This window comes from Perissodus microlepis, chromosome 17, assembly GCF_051167445.1.
Source record: "Perissodus microlepis isolate ML-2025 ecotype Zambia chromosome 17, ASM5116744v1, whole genome shotgun sequence".
Lineage (NCBI taxonomy): Eukaryota > Metazoa > Chordata > Actinopteri > Cichliformes > Cichlidae > Perissodus > Perissodus microlepis.
The window spans coordinates 12,442,209-12,456,811 of record NC_140477.1 but is presented as its reverse complement, the minus strand read 5'-3'; the positions used below and the strand labels follow the sequence as shown (position 1 = coordinate 12,456,811).

Below are 14,603 nucleotides of genomic sequence, written 5' to 3'. Positions count from 1 at the left end.
AGCACAACACAGAGAGGACGAGGGGGAAGTAAAGGAGGAGCAAGAGGGAGCCCCATCTGGGTTTTCAGCCATGGGACCTGATGACGCTTTGACTACCTGCTTTGCGTCTGCTTGAACACACATACCTCAAGCTTTTCCCAAACCAACTTTCACATTCACTCACACACATTGCATCAAATACCACATTGCGCACACATACACACACACACACACAGGACATTCTCAATTCATTCACACACTGATGTGCACACCAATAAGAGGGGGAAACTCTGTCGCTAACAGTACTACACAAGCAGCTGCATAACAGGAGCCACTTTGAGCACGCAGGATTATCCGAATGTGCTCAACCCTGATAAGTGGCTTAATGCAACATTTCCATTCTACTTTTTTTCTGCTGAGGCTGAGACCCAGGCGCACAAGAAGCACTACTTATAAAGTTAGCCACATCAAGCTTTTTGGGATTATGTCACCATGCAAGCACTGCCATTTCAATGGGGGTGGCGATATAAATGAGAAAGACCAAGACAGTCAGTCAGAAAGACGTAGAGTGACATCAAGAAAGGAGAAAAAGAAAATGCCTTAGTGTATTTATAGCCTACCATAAAGGGATAGCTCAGAAGAAGTTCTTGGATATGAGATAGAAGGAGTTACTGAAAAATTCCAACACCTTCTACTATTTGTCACATTTAAAAAACAAAAATCATCAAGTTTTAGTTTCAAAGTCTTAATATAAACATGATTAAAATTAAAGGAAATTAGCATGTGTCAAAATGAAACTCAAAAATGTCTAGTCGCAGGAGCTGCTCAGAAGGTATTGAACCAATTCCTTTTTGCCTCAGAGAGCTATAGCCTCTGCTTGGGCAAAAAAAAAAGAAGGGAAAAAAGCAGTCTTTTGAATATGGATATTAGATATGCTTTATAAAAGATCAAAAGCCCCACGCACTTCTTATAGAGATGAGGAATAGGGGTTTAACAGAAAGAAGGGAAAAAAAGCATTTAATATAGCTTTATTCTCCTAAACCAGAGCGCTGGCATTAGGGCATTGAGCTGAGCACACTGAGACTGCTGGTTAATGCTTAGTCACGTTCTAGCAGGTTTAGTCACAGGGAAATCTTCTTGTTTTCCAATTCCCGTAATGTATTGCACTCTTGGGCTTAAAGGAGAAGCAGAGGGGAACACCTGTAGGTCGATATGATAGTTCAACCTTGTGACTGGAAGGGACCATTAGCGTTGGTCAACACCTGTTCGAGATGATGCTGAAATACACCTACTGTTATCTGACAGATCTGCAGTTAGAGGGACTCACATCATCTGCTTCTTTCAGGGAAGACATGAAGCAGAAATTTCCAATTTACCCCCCAACAATATTGAGTTCAAATCTTTGTCTGCATTTGTGTCAGAAAGCAAAAGGAAGACAGGATAAAAGTGGGGCTTTCTCGAGCAAAATTTCAAGGGAAACTGTGGTCTTGGAGTCTGCTCCAAATCTGTCTCCTTGGAGCTCATTGTTCTGAGACAGGATGACAATAAGTGGGTCGACTAAACTCCTCTCCTTGCTGGATCGCAGCATGCATCTGCACACTTGCATACCTGCATCCAACTTGACACCACAAGTAGGCCAGGGTAACATGGATTAACATTAAAGCCTCGTGGGTTGGGTTTGTGCTCAAAAATATTCCCCCATCATCATTTTTGGGGGGTTCAACAAAGCAGGTAAAGAACAACTCTTGTTCCTTCAAAAGTCGGGTACGGCTGAGTAACCATTTCTAAAAATGATACAATGTGACAAACGGTTTAACCTTGTGTCTTTGGAACAATAAAGACACAGGAGGAAGGCAACATTCCAGAGTTGCTCTGTTATTGATTCACCAGTGAGGAGAGAGGAAGCTGTACTGCTGGCAAACGAGCTAGAGCTCTCCACTTAAACCTAACTCACTTCAAAGAGCCTATAAGTACACACTTGGGGGAATCCAACGTCAATACTAATCGAATGGTGAGGAATATGGTGGCATATGCTATATATACAGTTCTAAATTCATTCAGCAGTATGAAAAACATGCAGTCAAAGTCATAAAGGGATGTCTTCAGAGTAGGGACGTGCATGATTAGTTGTCTAGGCAACGGAAATATAAGTCGGTTAAAGTAATTATTCATACTCCATACATCCATTTTAGCATATTTATCCAATTTATTATATATTTTATTAAGGCACGATGGCAGTTGTCTACCCTGGTCTCTGAATCTCTTCAGTACTCTAATATAGAAGGAAAAGCTTTTATGTAGGCTATGTCAGCAGACATTCAACCACTCAGCTGCAGCAATACGTAACCACATTCTGCACCTGCTAAGAAACAAGGCTACTGGTGTTAGTACTGCTAGCATTAGTCACAATGTACAAGCTAATCTGGTACTATATGTTTGCAAACTGCCACAGATTTCAAGCAAAATGTACATTTTGAGTGTTGAAGAAGATAGTTAACAATTACAAGTAGCTTTTAAAGAGACATGCAATATTTATATGGATTAGTGTTTACTCTCATCACTTAGATTATGCTTAATTTATAGTGTTTCTCAGTTTTAAGCTAGTCAAATAGTCATAATTTTTGTTCTCTTGTTTAAATTTTTACTAATTAAGCCACCACTCTAGAGTCAGTCTTTGATTAAATGAACCATAGCCTAAAGCAGCAGAACTGTACAAAGTTCTTTTAAAAAAGAAAAAAAAACAACACAGTTCGAGTCAAACTGTTTTGACAGCAAATATGTCACTTAACTGCACTTTCTATGAAGTTAACTCTTTGAAATGATCTTCAACTTAATAACAGAGAAGGGAAGCACGAGGGCAGATCTTAAGAGAAATGCCATGTAGAGAAAGCTATCGGATGATACTGTAGCAAGAGAGATGGTAATTTGCCTCGGGTATTAAATGTTCTGTGGGAGATCTTTGCGCCCTGCACATATTATAGCACTGATTAAGTGGTCAAGGTTGATTTTGCATGCAGACAAACAGATCCTTAATGGCCACCACTTCCAGCCATACCTTGAGTGATCAAATCTTTCAACGTGTCATGAAGCGGTGCTTCCACCTGCATTTAGAGCTGTCTACATGTGATTGGATCAGCCAGGATTCATTTGAATACACTTGGCAAACAGAGCCAGTGATTCAATCCTGTGAAAACATGCATAGTCAACACACTTAAGACACTAACTCCTTTTGACGCACACACAATCATGCGTACTTTCCTCTGCGATAAATGCTACAAAACAGCAATTTGCCAGAGGCTTAGAGAGAAACAGTAAGGCTTTAGCTGAGTTGACTTTTGAAACACCCGTGGGTCTAAGCAAGAAACACCGTGAAATCAAACTTAGTATAAAGACAGTGCAGACTGATATGAGTAATGTCACATGTTCTGAGTTGCATGCCATTTGTACTTGCATGACTAAACAGTTAATGGCTAAAGCGCACGAGTGAGGGTTCTGATGCATGTTTACATATACGTCTCAAGCTCTAAATTAAGTGCATATGTATTGTGACATCATCTATATGCATGTCCATGCACCATAAACACATGAGCCACTGTTTGGTAGACAAGCCCTGCAGACAAGCCTTTATAGTCAACATGACATTAGGCTGACACATGCATATTTATCACAACACTGTCACATCTTTTTATACCTTACCAAGGCTATAGGTTTCTATTCCCACTACCCGCACGCTCATCTTTCCAAACACAAACACCACAAATAAACAGCGTGATCATTATTCGCACTTCAGTCGCAGAAGCCGGCATACGGCTGAATTTTTGGTCATTAAAAAAAAAACATTAATGAGTATGATTAAAATGACTGTGATGAGAGGCTGGGACAGAGATATGAATCTCACTCTCACACGGAATGCCAAAGGTAACTCTATTGGCTTTTGGCTTTGAGTGGGTGCGTGTTTTTGTGTTTATCAGCCTGCACTGCCATTTTTTTAAATTATTTTTTAAACTCAGTTGAACAGTTATGAAGGTGTGGGTGACATGTTGGCTCCATTTATTGTAAGGCTGCTGTAGTTTGGCCCCATTAAATCTCTACAATTGTTTGGTACATTCTCGTACCACTGGAAATACATGCTGAGACTTCACAAAGCACACAAAGGATGGATTTGTTGAGGTCTAAGCTCCAAAATTTTGGAAGTCAATTGCAAAACAGTGTTGAATTTATGAGTTAACTTCTATCTGGGGAAGTCATTTTGTCAGGGTGATTGCGCATAATGACAGTTTCCATCAATCTGTGCTCGCAACTGCATTTCCATGTAAATTTCTGCAATCTTTTCCATCATGGCCCTATTATTATATGGCCCCTCTGCATCTGACAAGTTTTAAACTTATCTTTATGGGAAAACATAAACCATTATTTGGCTCAGGCAATGGACAAAAGCTCTGGGTCTGCCGCCTTCTCTCCATGCATTACTGCCACTGGAGGTGGGAAAATTGCCACTGTAGCACAATGAAAACAATGTAGGTGTAGCGTACATACGAAAGATGCAGAGTTATACACTAAAAGGTAAAAATGGAGAACAATTCCATCTTACAGACCAATCATTTAGCATAAAGACATAAAACTAACCTAGTGTTTTAATTACATAAGTAAAAAAGGCAGATGCGAGAAGGCTGTGAATCTGAATCATGAAGGAATTAGGATGGACTGTGAAGGACACCCAGGTCACAGATTTTTGGTTAAATGTAAAATGCAAATCCTGAAAAGAATTGTATTTGTTAGTGACATTAATGTCTAAAGAAATCGGCAATTAGGAAGATGAATGATTCTTTGGTCATCCTTGTTTCCACGCTTTATCTAATCCCTCACCTGTCTGGTCTTTGCTTCTTGAGTTTAATAATCAAATCACTATTCCATCTCCTGATATGGTAGCCATTACGTTACAATGGACAAACAGACTGAAGCACTGAAAATCTCTGAAATGTTATTTATGTTGCAACACAATTTCAATCTTCTCTGTCTTTTTTGTGCTATTCTTGGAATCATTTTATTTGCATTTCATCATGGTGAAAATGAAGAATATGGCTCATGCGTCCACTAAAAAAACCCCAAAAACGAATCATCGCCAGAGAAGAAGGTTAGAGTTCATTTTTTAATGTTCCACAAGCAAATTGCTGGCATGCAAACTTCGCGTGTAAAGTTGATGTAAATACAGCTCCGCTTGGAGTCTACTATACACCTCTTTATACAAGTCCTCTGAGGCGCAGCTGTAGTAAAGCTCATTCAGAAATATGCTCAAGCTTCCAAAATTGATAAGTTCAATGCAATTGTTTGTGGAATTTGATGTATGAATATTAGGGCTGGGTATCGTCACTGATTTCTAGAATTGATTTGATTCCGATTCACAAGGTCCCGAATCGATTCGATTCAATTCGATTTAAATCTGGGAAATTTTGCCTCAGACAGTCAGAAACAATTATAATTCAGATCAGTACATTTACATATTTTTGTATCTATAAAAAGGAAGCTGACACTCGCAAGACTTTATCAAAGGTGTAAGCATCACAGCAGATGCCTTTGTGTCAAAGTAGCTGAAGATAAAACACAGAAAAACATGAAGGTGATTTTCCTGGCCTGGGATTTTATAAAAATATTCTGCAGTCGATCAAAAACGAAAGAAAACCATTAATCAACATATGAACGTTACCTCTGAAGTTACAGCGGTTTTATTACAGACAAGGCTAAGCGTTTTACATTTTGCATAATTTTAAAAAGTTTACATTTGTTCAGAAGCCTATTGAACAGCAGAAATGAGGCTCTCTTTTCGGAAGTAGCTAAAAGGGGGCCGACAGCGCTGTAAACAACGGTAGACTTGTGCGTAACAAGCAAGCAAGATTTTTAGACGGGAAACATACAATGAAGTATACAGAGAGAGAGAGAGAGAGAGACAGACAGAGAGACAGACAGAGAGAGAGAGAGATTCATGACGATGTTTTTGTGAAGCGTAGTTTGGATCTTCTTTTGCTGCTGGTTCAGTCAATAATGTTTGGAGAGAGATCAAACTAACAGCTTTAGAATTAGTGCAAAAAGGGCGTAAACACAAAGCGCGGACCTGCCGAAACATCGGAATCAGCGAGCTGTCGTCTTTCAGCCCCGACCGTGTCCGTGCCGTCGGGCGAGAAAGGCGACATCTCACTGATTCTGATCCGTCGGCGGGTCCGAGCTTTGTGTTTACGTCTTTGTGCAGAATCCGTGTACCTGCTCTTATTTACTGTTTTAGCTGTTTGGTGGTTCTTGAAATTTTGTGAGGTTTAACCTGAGATTCTGGCGTTTCGGGCAAAATAAATTAATATTAAAAAAATCGATTCAGGATTTTAATGAATCGATATCACGTTATCCAAGCCAGAATCGATTTTAATCGATAAATCGCTTATCAAAACCCACCCCTAATGAATAATATGTCATTTAATTATTTGCGTTTTTAAAAAAAAAGTCAATCTGGTTCCTGAGAGTGTCCAAGACAATAACTGCCATCTTTATGGTGTTTAATTCATTAATTGAGATGGACTTGTGTGTCTAAAAGAGTAAAGTATAAGCTTTATACAAAGGAGTTGAGAGGAGACCAGCACAAAAGTCCTTAACCACACCTAAGAGGATGTCCCGACAAGCCCTGTACATGTTCACAAATGCTTGCTTTTCATTAAGTTTATGAAAATTAAATGTGACAGAGTGAAAAAAAAGGGCAGATGAATTAGTTCTTTATTTTGAAAAAGTTAAAAGATGCGCTACACAGATTCTTAAGCCATATTAAGTTAATGACTTTAATCAACGTCATTTAAAGCTGCCCAGGGAACAATAAAAGTCTTTTTTTCTTGATGACCTCTAACTGGATATCTGCATCATTAATATCGCCTGACTCTACCCGTCTGAACGTGCTTCGACGTTGCTGGCAGATCACCTGAAAAGTAGGGTAACACCCCAAAATAGCAGCTTGTGCTGGGGCGCAGCAGAGCCGTGTTGACTCTAACTGAGACGAGCAGACAAAAAAAGAAAAAGAAAAATCAGATGCCTTAGGATCGCAGTTGATGTCGCTGGTACTCTGAATTGCTGTGAATTAGTCTGAATGTGTCCCGGTTAGAATTAATTAAGTCTTACAGACGTTTATTAGCTCCCTGCTCAGTCGCTATTTATCGATAGACTGATAATTAAATCCAACATCTTCCCTTTCATCATTATTAAAAGCGCCCGTGTGCCATTTCAACCTCAAGCTTTCATTTGTTTGTCAGTTCTGAGGCTGGCAATATCTCCATTTAATACGCTTTCTTTCTTTCTTGATAGGTACTTTGAATAAACCTCTTCATTCACTGGAAGGTTTTGGGTGTTGCGTGGAGTCTTGAGCAGGTATATGACGCTTCATAGATCTAATTACACGGTTTTACTTAGGGGACCCTTCTCCAAAAACGAACCTGTGCGTATGAGACGGATAAAAATGTCGTTTTGGTAAGATTCACAAAACCATCTTTCATTTATCAGCTCAATTTCACTTTAATAAACTAGATAAAATGCTCAAGCGATGGTGCGTTCTCTGGAGTGCTCTTCAGTTCACTGCTGGTTTCTGCTGGGTCAGATGTGTGTAAATCATAGCAGCCCCAGCTCCCTCCCCCAGGGTGTACAGACCCGGTGGATCAATAGACACAAGAGGGGGAAATCAACATTGCTTGTTTAAATGGAGCAACACCAAGCCCTAGGGCATCTACCAGGAGTACTTGGTATTCACACTAAGAGATGGAGAGAAATAGCTATCTAACTTGAAATGTATTTGGATACCACTGGGAGGGAAAGGGTGTTGGAGCAGCTACATTACAACTATTGTTTAATTTCTTAAAGCTGACAAGAGGTATTCATTTTGATTCACACACTATCTCACACACACACACACAGGGCAAAACTGGTGAATGCAGGTGTGTTTGTGTGACTCTCAGTGGTTCTTACCTTTTTACCAATGAGCTTCTTCCTCAGGAACTCCCGGGCCTCAAACATGTAGGGGATGTCATAGAGGGGACGGAAGCGTTTGTCTTTGTCCTTGTTCTTCTCCTGAAGAGATTGATAAGTGATGAAGGAGGTCAGGATCAAGATGAGGGGAGGACAGGAGAAAATGAAAAGAGAAAGAAGGATGGGGAAGGAGAAAGTTATTCATATTGCACTTTCTACAACCTCTCATAAAAGAACATGCACCAGCTCTGATCTCAAGCATACAGACAGAGAGAAAACATTTTTTCCACAAGGTCAACTTATTTGTCTCTTTTTCACTTTCCATTACAGTCCTCGGAACTAACGGAAAAATTAAGAGTGTTGCACATCTTCCTCTTGACAAAAGCATCTGCTACTTTCAGTGCTGACACATTACACAAAGAAATAATCAAATGTAGCGTTATCAAAGTAAAAAGACACGAAAGTGCCAAGGCAAAGAGAAACATGTTCAGAGGTGAGCTGGAACATTTTCATTTACACGAACTTGCAAAAGTTTGGGCACCACAGGTGAAACCACCTGTTACCTGTTAAAAGTAAAACATTATTCACACCTTTTTAAAGGTAAATGAATGTTCAGAATATTTGTTTTTTGTTTATTACACTTTAGAAATACTGATTCTTCAAACCCTATCAAAACAATGACCACATGCTTTTTACTCAGATAAAAAAAGTATTCTAATAAGGTGGTCTTTTAATCATTTGCGCATTCACACAAAGATATTTTGACCAAGGGAGCCCAATTCTTGCAAACACACTTACACACGCAGCTGCAGACAAAAACTTCCCTCAACACGATCGCCCACTCTGTGACAGCAGCCGGCCACAAATAGAACCCATTTGCATTTTCAAAGGAGGCTGAGGTTTTGTGTTGCTCCCAGAGCGAATAAATGCACATGTGTAATAGAAACGGACGCACAAACGCAGAGTGACAGGTGTAGTTTTTGCGAGGGTATGAGAAAAAGAAGAGGGAAAAAACTGAATGCACAAAATGACAATGATGCAGTGGGAAAGTACGACAGACACTAACAGGAGAAAGGAGGCTATGAATGACAATACCAGTATGCTCGCCACCCCTGCCCCTCCCACGCTCTTCTATGAGCGCCATCATTATCTGTCATACAAACAGAACTGAGTCTCCTTCAAATGAGCACACAGGCTTGGATTAATTCCTCATTTCCGTCCGTCTTCAATGGGGTTCATTCATTTTTAATGACTCTCCAGTTGTTCCGAGCTGCCAGGTGTGGCACACAGCTGGGCAGATGGATGTGGAATGAGACACATGGGGAGCAAAGGATGTATGAGCATGCGTGCGTGCCTATGGCACTAAGGCATTACGGTGTTTAAAACTAGTCTTGTTAGAGGGTGGGGCAAACTTTACTGGTGAAAAGGAAGAAAAAATCAAAACGTCCTCAAAAGAAATACGCTCAACTGCCCTGGCACATAATGGGAATAACCTAATCTACCTTCAAATAGCCTTTCTTTAACCATAATGGAATTTCAATATTTGTTGCTTCCTTCCCTTCTACTTTCACTAGTGGAGTCTGTGCAGGATCAAACTTCAGGGCTAATCTCAAGTGGAAATCCCTTTACCACTCAGACAGGAGCCAACGTCTTTCATTTTGTGTCAGTCGGGGCAAATCGCCTGGGAATTTCATCCCTACCAAGTCAGTTGCACTGGGATAATGGGGCCTCTTAGGACCATTGCCAGCCAAGCCTCCTGCATTTAGTGCCTGAGCTGCAGACACAGCCATCCAACTTCCTCTGGATGAGAATGACTGACGTTGCTGGGGTGAAATAAATCATTTGGAGCATATTTTCCTTAATGTCATATCACGCCACATTAACTAAACATTAAGACAGTTCCAAGATAATGAACTCTGGTGTTTACACTGGGATTCTGATAGAGACAGATACAAAACAACAAGATAACTTCAATGGAGAAAAGCAAAGAATGGGCTTGAGAAGAGTGAGAAAGGTGGAAGACTCATTTCTAACTAATAAGCTGTTTCATGGTGTAAAGGTAGCCATGTCACTGAGGGCCAAGAGTGTAAATGTCAGCACTCTATACCAATTAGGCACAAGGACTGAAGAAGTAGACCAAGAGGACAAAAGGTACTTCTCCTGCATCTTTTAGAACGTCTACGGGGAACAGAGCTAGACTGAGTGGAATGTGGAAAGGTGAAAGAGTCGGAAAACAAGAAGATGAGACAATCAGAGGAAATGGTACAACTAAAAAAAAACCCACACACAGGCAGTAGTGAAGAACACACAGGCAATCATTCTCCAAACCAATGCCCATGTCCGGCATTATCCACTGGACAACTTTAACCTTGCCTTAAAACTCACCTTGGCTGATAGTATTCTTGTCACCACCATGCTAAGCGAAAAATTGAAGGGGAAAGCTATGTCTTAAACAAAAACAGCCGGAGCTTTAGTGAGACAAGGAAGCGCTAATGCCTAATGACTGCAACAACTGCCCAGTATTATCAGTGCGGTCCAACGTTACTGCAGTCTAACTTGTGCTATGCTGCACAACAAGGCCTAACAAATTTTTGGACAATTTTAGCGCAATTCAAAGATTTTCAAAATAAATGTCTCTCCCTGCCAAGCAAGCATAACATAAAGCTATTTGCCTTGATGAGTCCAAGTCTTCAACTTTGGAGTGGAGAAACCGACATCACCCACACCCAAACAATCTAATATTATCATTTGATATTCAAATGATAATAATAGCAGGCTACAGAGATACAGGTGTCTTCATAAATACAACTCAAATACAGAAACATTTATTTAATCATTTATGCAGTTATTCACAGAAGACGATGCTTAACTATTTAAAAAAATAAAAAAATAAAAAAATTTAAAAAAAAAAGTATATCCATCCATCTTTCTCCCACTTATCCAACTGGGCCGGAGCCCATCCCAGCTGTCATTCCCAGATTAATTTGGAAAATGCGTGATCTCATAGATTTTCCAATCGAGCAGCTACTACACCAATGTTTATGACATTCTCAATACTGCCCACAGCACATTCAGCTGTCCATGCAACTGAAAATAAAGTGGTGTGGAATGAAGCACTGCCTTAGTGGGTAAAGTTGCTTTAATAAAAGTTCACAAAATGTATTTTCAATATCCCATATATTGAAAGTGCAATATGTAGACAGTGGTGGCATCTACACAGTACTGTTTTTACTCCCCATAAATACTGTATTGGCCTCAAAAGTCCAGGTCAGACTCTACCATAAACCGCTATTATGCAGCTGCAGGAAGGTTGCAGAGAGAGGAGAGTGTCACTGCTTTGTCTCAGCCATAACCCACTAAGAACAGTTTGCTCTCAGTGTCCTCAGGGGGAGTTTTGTTCTATTTGGGGTAAATTCCCTTCATTCTAAATTACCCGCTACAGCTCAGGAATCGTGTCTGACGATTGCAGAGGCATGGCTCTGGCTGACTTGTACAGTGTCACAGGGCTGCAGAGTACTGGGCTGCAAATGTGTGGATGCTCGTGCTGGGAGCATCTGCAGCTTCTGGGGTGAAATCATGACTCAGGAGCATGTCACACTTTGTGATGCTTGGCTTTGGTGTTGGGGGAAGTGTACAGTATTGGGCTTGGGGCCCTTTCTTCATGAACACTTGTTTTTTTTCTGGGTTTTGTGTGTTTTTATAACACCATTGTTTCTCTTTTTTCCCCTCCCATGCATTTTGGCCTTTCTTCCACACGCCAAAACAATTTTAGGTCACCGAAAACAGACCTTTTGGATAACTCCTGCCGGGGTTAAGATAATCAGAAACTCTGCAGCGTTGACATGTTGACAGGCTTCTGATTGGCCAACATGGCTTTAGGGTTTAGATTATATCGCCGCCTGTTGGTTTGGCAGTCTCTTGACAGCACTTCAATTTTGTTTACGGGTTCTCTTATGTGGGAGGGATTATTTAGTTTGTTTTGAGATCGCCGTTGTAAAAATCTTTTGTACGTGATCTCTGGGGCTTAGTTTTTTGGGGTTTGCATGTGTGTCCCAGACAGGATGGGCACAGTTTTTTTTATTAAGCACTGCACAGGGAGGCTTAGACAAACAGTCAGCATTTAATATTGTATGCCCATTAACATTACTAAAATATGCATGCATAAACAATAAATTGCAGAGGTAGGCTGGGGTGGAGAGATAGCACTACAAAAAAAAAAAAAAAAAAAAAAAAAGAGAGAGAGAGAAAGAAAAATTATTGCTCGTTATAGCGTACAATCCAAAATTCATGCAGGATATGAATAAGTCATTGCTAAACCGACTTGAATTGATTCCACAACAGACACAACAAACAAACCTGTATTTCACAGTGAAATTACCCGCAGCACCACCAAAACAAACAGCCTCTCAACTCATGATTAGCTGCTACCACACGGGTAAATATACTGGGACAGGTTTCAGCCCATGTTCAGATTGTTCTGCTATTAATAAGAATGTCAAACACCAACTGCAACTTAAATCATCACACTTGCTGCCTGAATAAGAGCTACACTGCAACTTAATGTGCTTTTGTTTAAAAAAAAAAAAAAAAAAAAGCTTCTGAAGCAGACGGTCGAACTTGCCCTGCAGACGGACAGAGTGATGGACAGACTGAGTAGCTGGAGCTCTCCATGTCTTTTTTCCCTTTTTTTTAAGCCAATAAAGCCAAAGTCATTCAACTTCTAAAAGTTCAGCGCCAGATAACACTGCACCTATCTCAAAGAGAAAGCCCCACAAAGCTTATAAATGACTCATCTAAACAAATCCTGTTCAAAAGGTGCAAATCAGTACTGTAACCTACATCTTTCAGATAATCTTCTAATGCAGCTTTTTAAATATCGCCCCCTCTTGTGCTCACACAGAAACAAAAGGAAGCTAAGCCTCTACTTTTAAAGTACAGACATCTAAAGTGTAGGAAAAACAAAATAAATAAATAATTAAATAAATAATAAAAGAGAGGAGGGGTACTAGCAGTTCCGGTGTGCCTCACCCAGCCAGTGGCGCATAAGTGAATCACGGGTGGGGTGACCCTCCTCCCTTGTCATCATGCTACCAATCTTGAGGTCAAAGCATTTCTTGCTAGGCTTTTAGGCACGCTCCGAGCGCACACACTGCTTGACACAAGATTTTGAGGATGAGGACAGAAGTCAGGAGGAGGGAGAGAGGGAGGAAACCAAAACAATGAGCCAAGTGGGAGAAGATAAAGTGTCGAACACAAAAACACAGCCAACAGCAAATGAGCCTTTCTGCTGAAAGATTTGGTAATTATACAGCTGTATCTCTGTAATTCTTTACAAAATCTGTACGAGCATGACTTTTTTTAAAGAATCTGTATCTAATTTTCAAAAATTATGTTCCATTATACAGAATACTGAATATATACCCCAGTGCGGTTCTGGAAAACCAATGAAAATCAACACAAACATTCCCATATAGGCCTCATCTCCACATACACTTTGAATAATTAATTGAATTCTAAAGCTTCCTTTGAAATTGTGTCTTTTTTTTTATTGAACAATCATTATGCTACAATTGGTAATTAGTTTAACAACTGTAACATTTTTTTTAAAGACCTCGACATTCTGACTGTCATTGTCATGTCAATCAGTGGTAAACCACTCTGCCTTCTAAGTATTGTTCAAAAACAGTACGTCAAATAACTCTGACTATAACTGTGACTTCCAAGTACTTCAAAGGTCATATTCTGCCCACATGTTTTGCATGTACTGAATTTTTAGAAAAACAAGCCACAGTGATTAGCACTTTGGTAAATATGGCGGTTTCACCACAGGTTTGAACAATCTGGCTGAGGTGAACTGCGGAGAGGTTGGACAAGTAGGGAGAGCTGTATGTAAGAGCCATATTCATCATGCTGCTGTATACAGTATAAGAACAGTGAGTTAACTGCTCTCTGTGCTCCAACAACACCGTCCTTAACCCTACTTAAACTGCATAAGCACACAGATACATTAAAATGAACAAAGAGACACGCATACTCAAACATTTGGGACTTGATGCACGTATCATCAAAGCAGAAACACACCAACACATCCAAACACAATGAGTGTAAGTGAGTGGGCGTAACAGTGAGTCACTCTGTGGTATAGACGTATCTCCCCACTCGTGTTTACACTGGGTTTGTCCTACTGCACATGAAAGGAAATGGAGAAAGAAAGCCAAAAAAAGGAAAGAGAAAGGAGAGAGGAAAATAGAGAGAAGAAAAAGCTGACTCCAACTCCCAAGCTCAAAATAACACACTGGGGAGGAAAGGAACCAAAATCAAACAAAGAAAGAAAAGAAAAAAACAAGTGAGGAACTCTGTATCCTATTTTTTTCTGCAAACAGACGCCATTGGTCAACTAATCTGTCAGTCTGAGCACAATTAGCATAGTCATCAGAGAGGACAGGGGGAGATGTGGCATTAGGACACTAAAGCGAACCACAGAAGATGGGAGGAGGAGAGGGACTTGGCAGGAACTGTCACAGTTCATCAGTGCACTGGTACATCGCATCTGGTCTCCATACTCCAATAAAGTACACACAACCTGACACACAAACATAAATGGCATTGTTGCAGAGTACCAAGTTCAACAGGGC

The 14,603-nt window shown here is 40.3% G+C and overlaps 1 protein-coding gene across 1 annotated transcript in view; it reads right to left on the bottom strand.

Annotated features, from left to right (window-relative positions):
• The window catches only part of snd1 (staphylococcal nuclease and tudor domain containing 1), a 178,402-nt gene that overhangs the window by 141,378 nt on the left and 22,421 nt on the right, over nt 1-14,603 (bottom strand). The window contains exon 11 of the mRNA XM_084909460.1: nt 7,969-8,070. Within this exon, the coding sequence (XP_084765586.1) occupies nt 7,969-8,070 (102 nt within the window). The remainder of the gene's footprint in view (nt 1-7,968; nt 8,071-14,603) is intronic.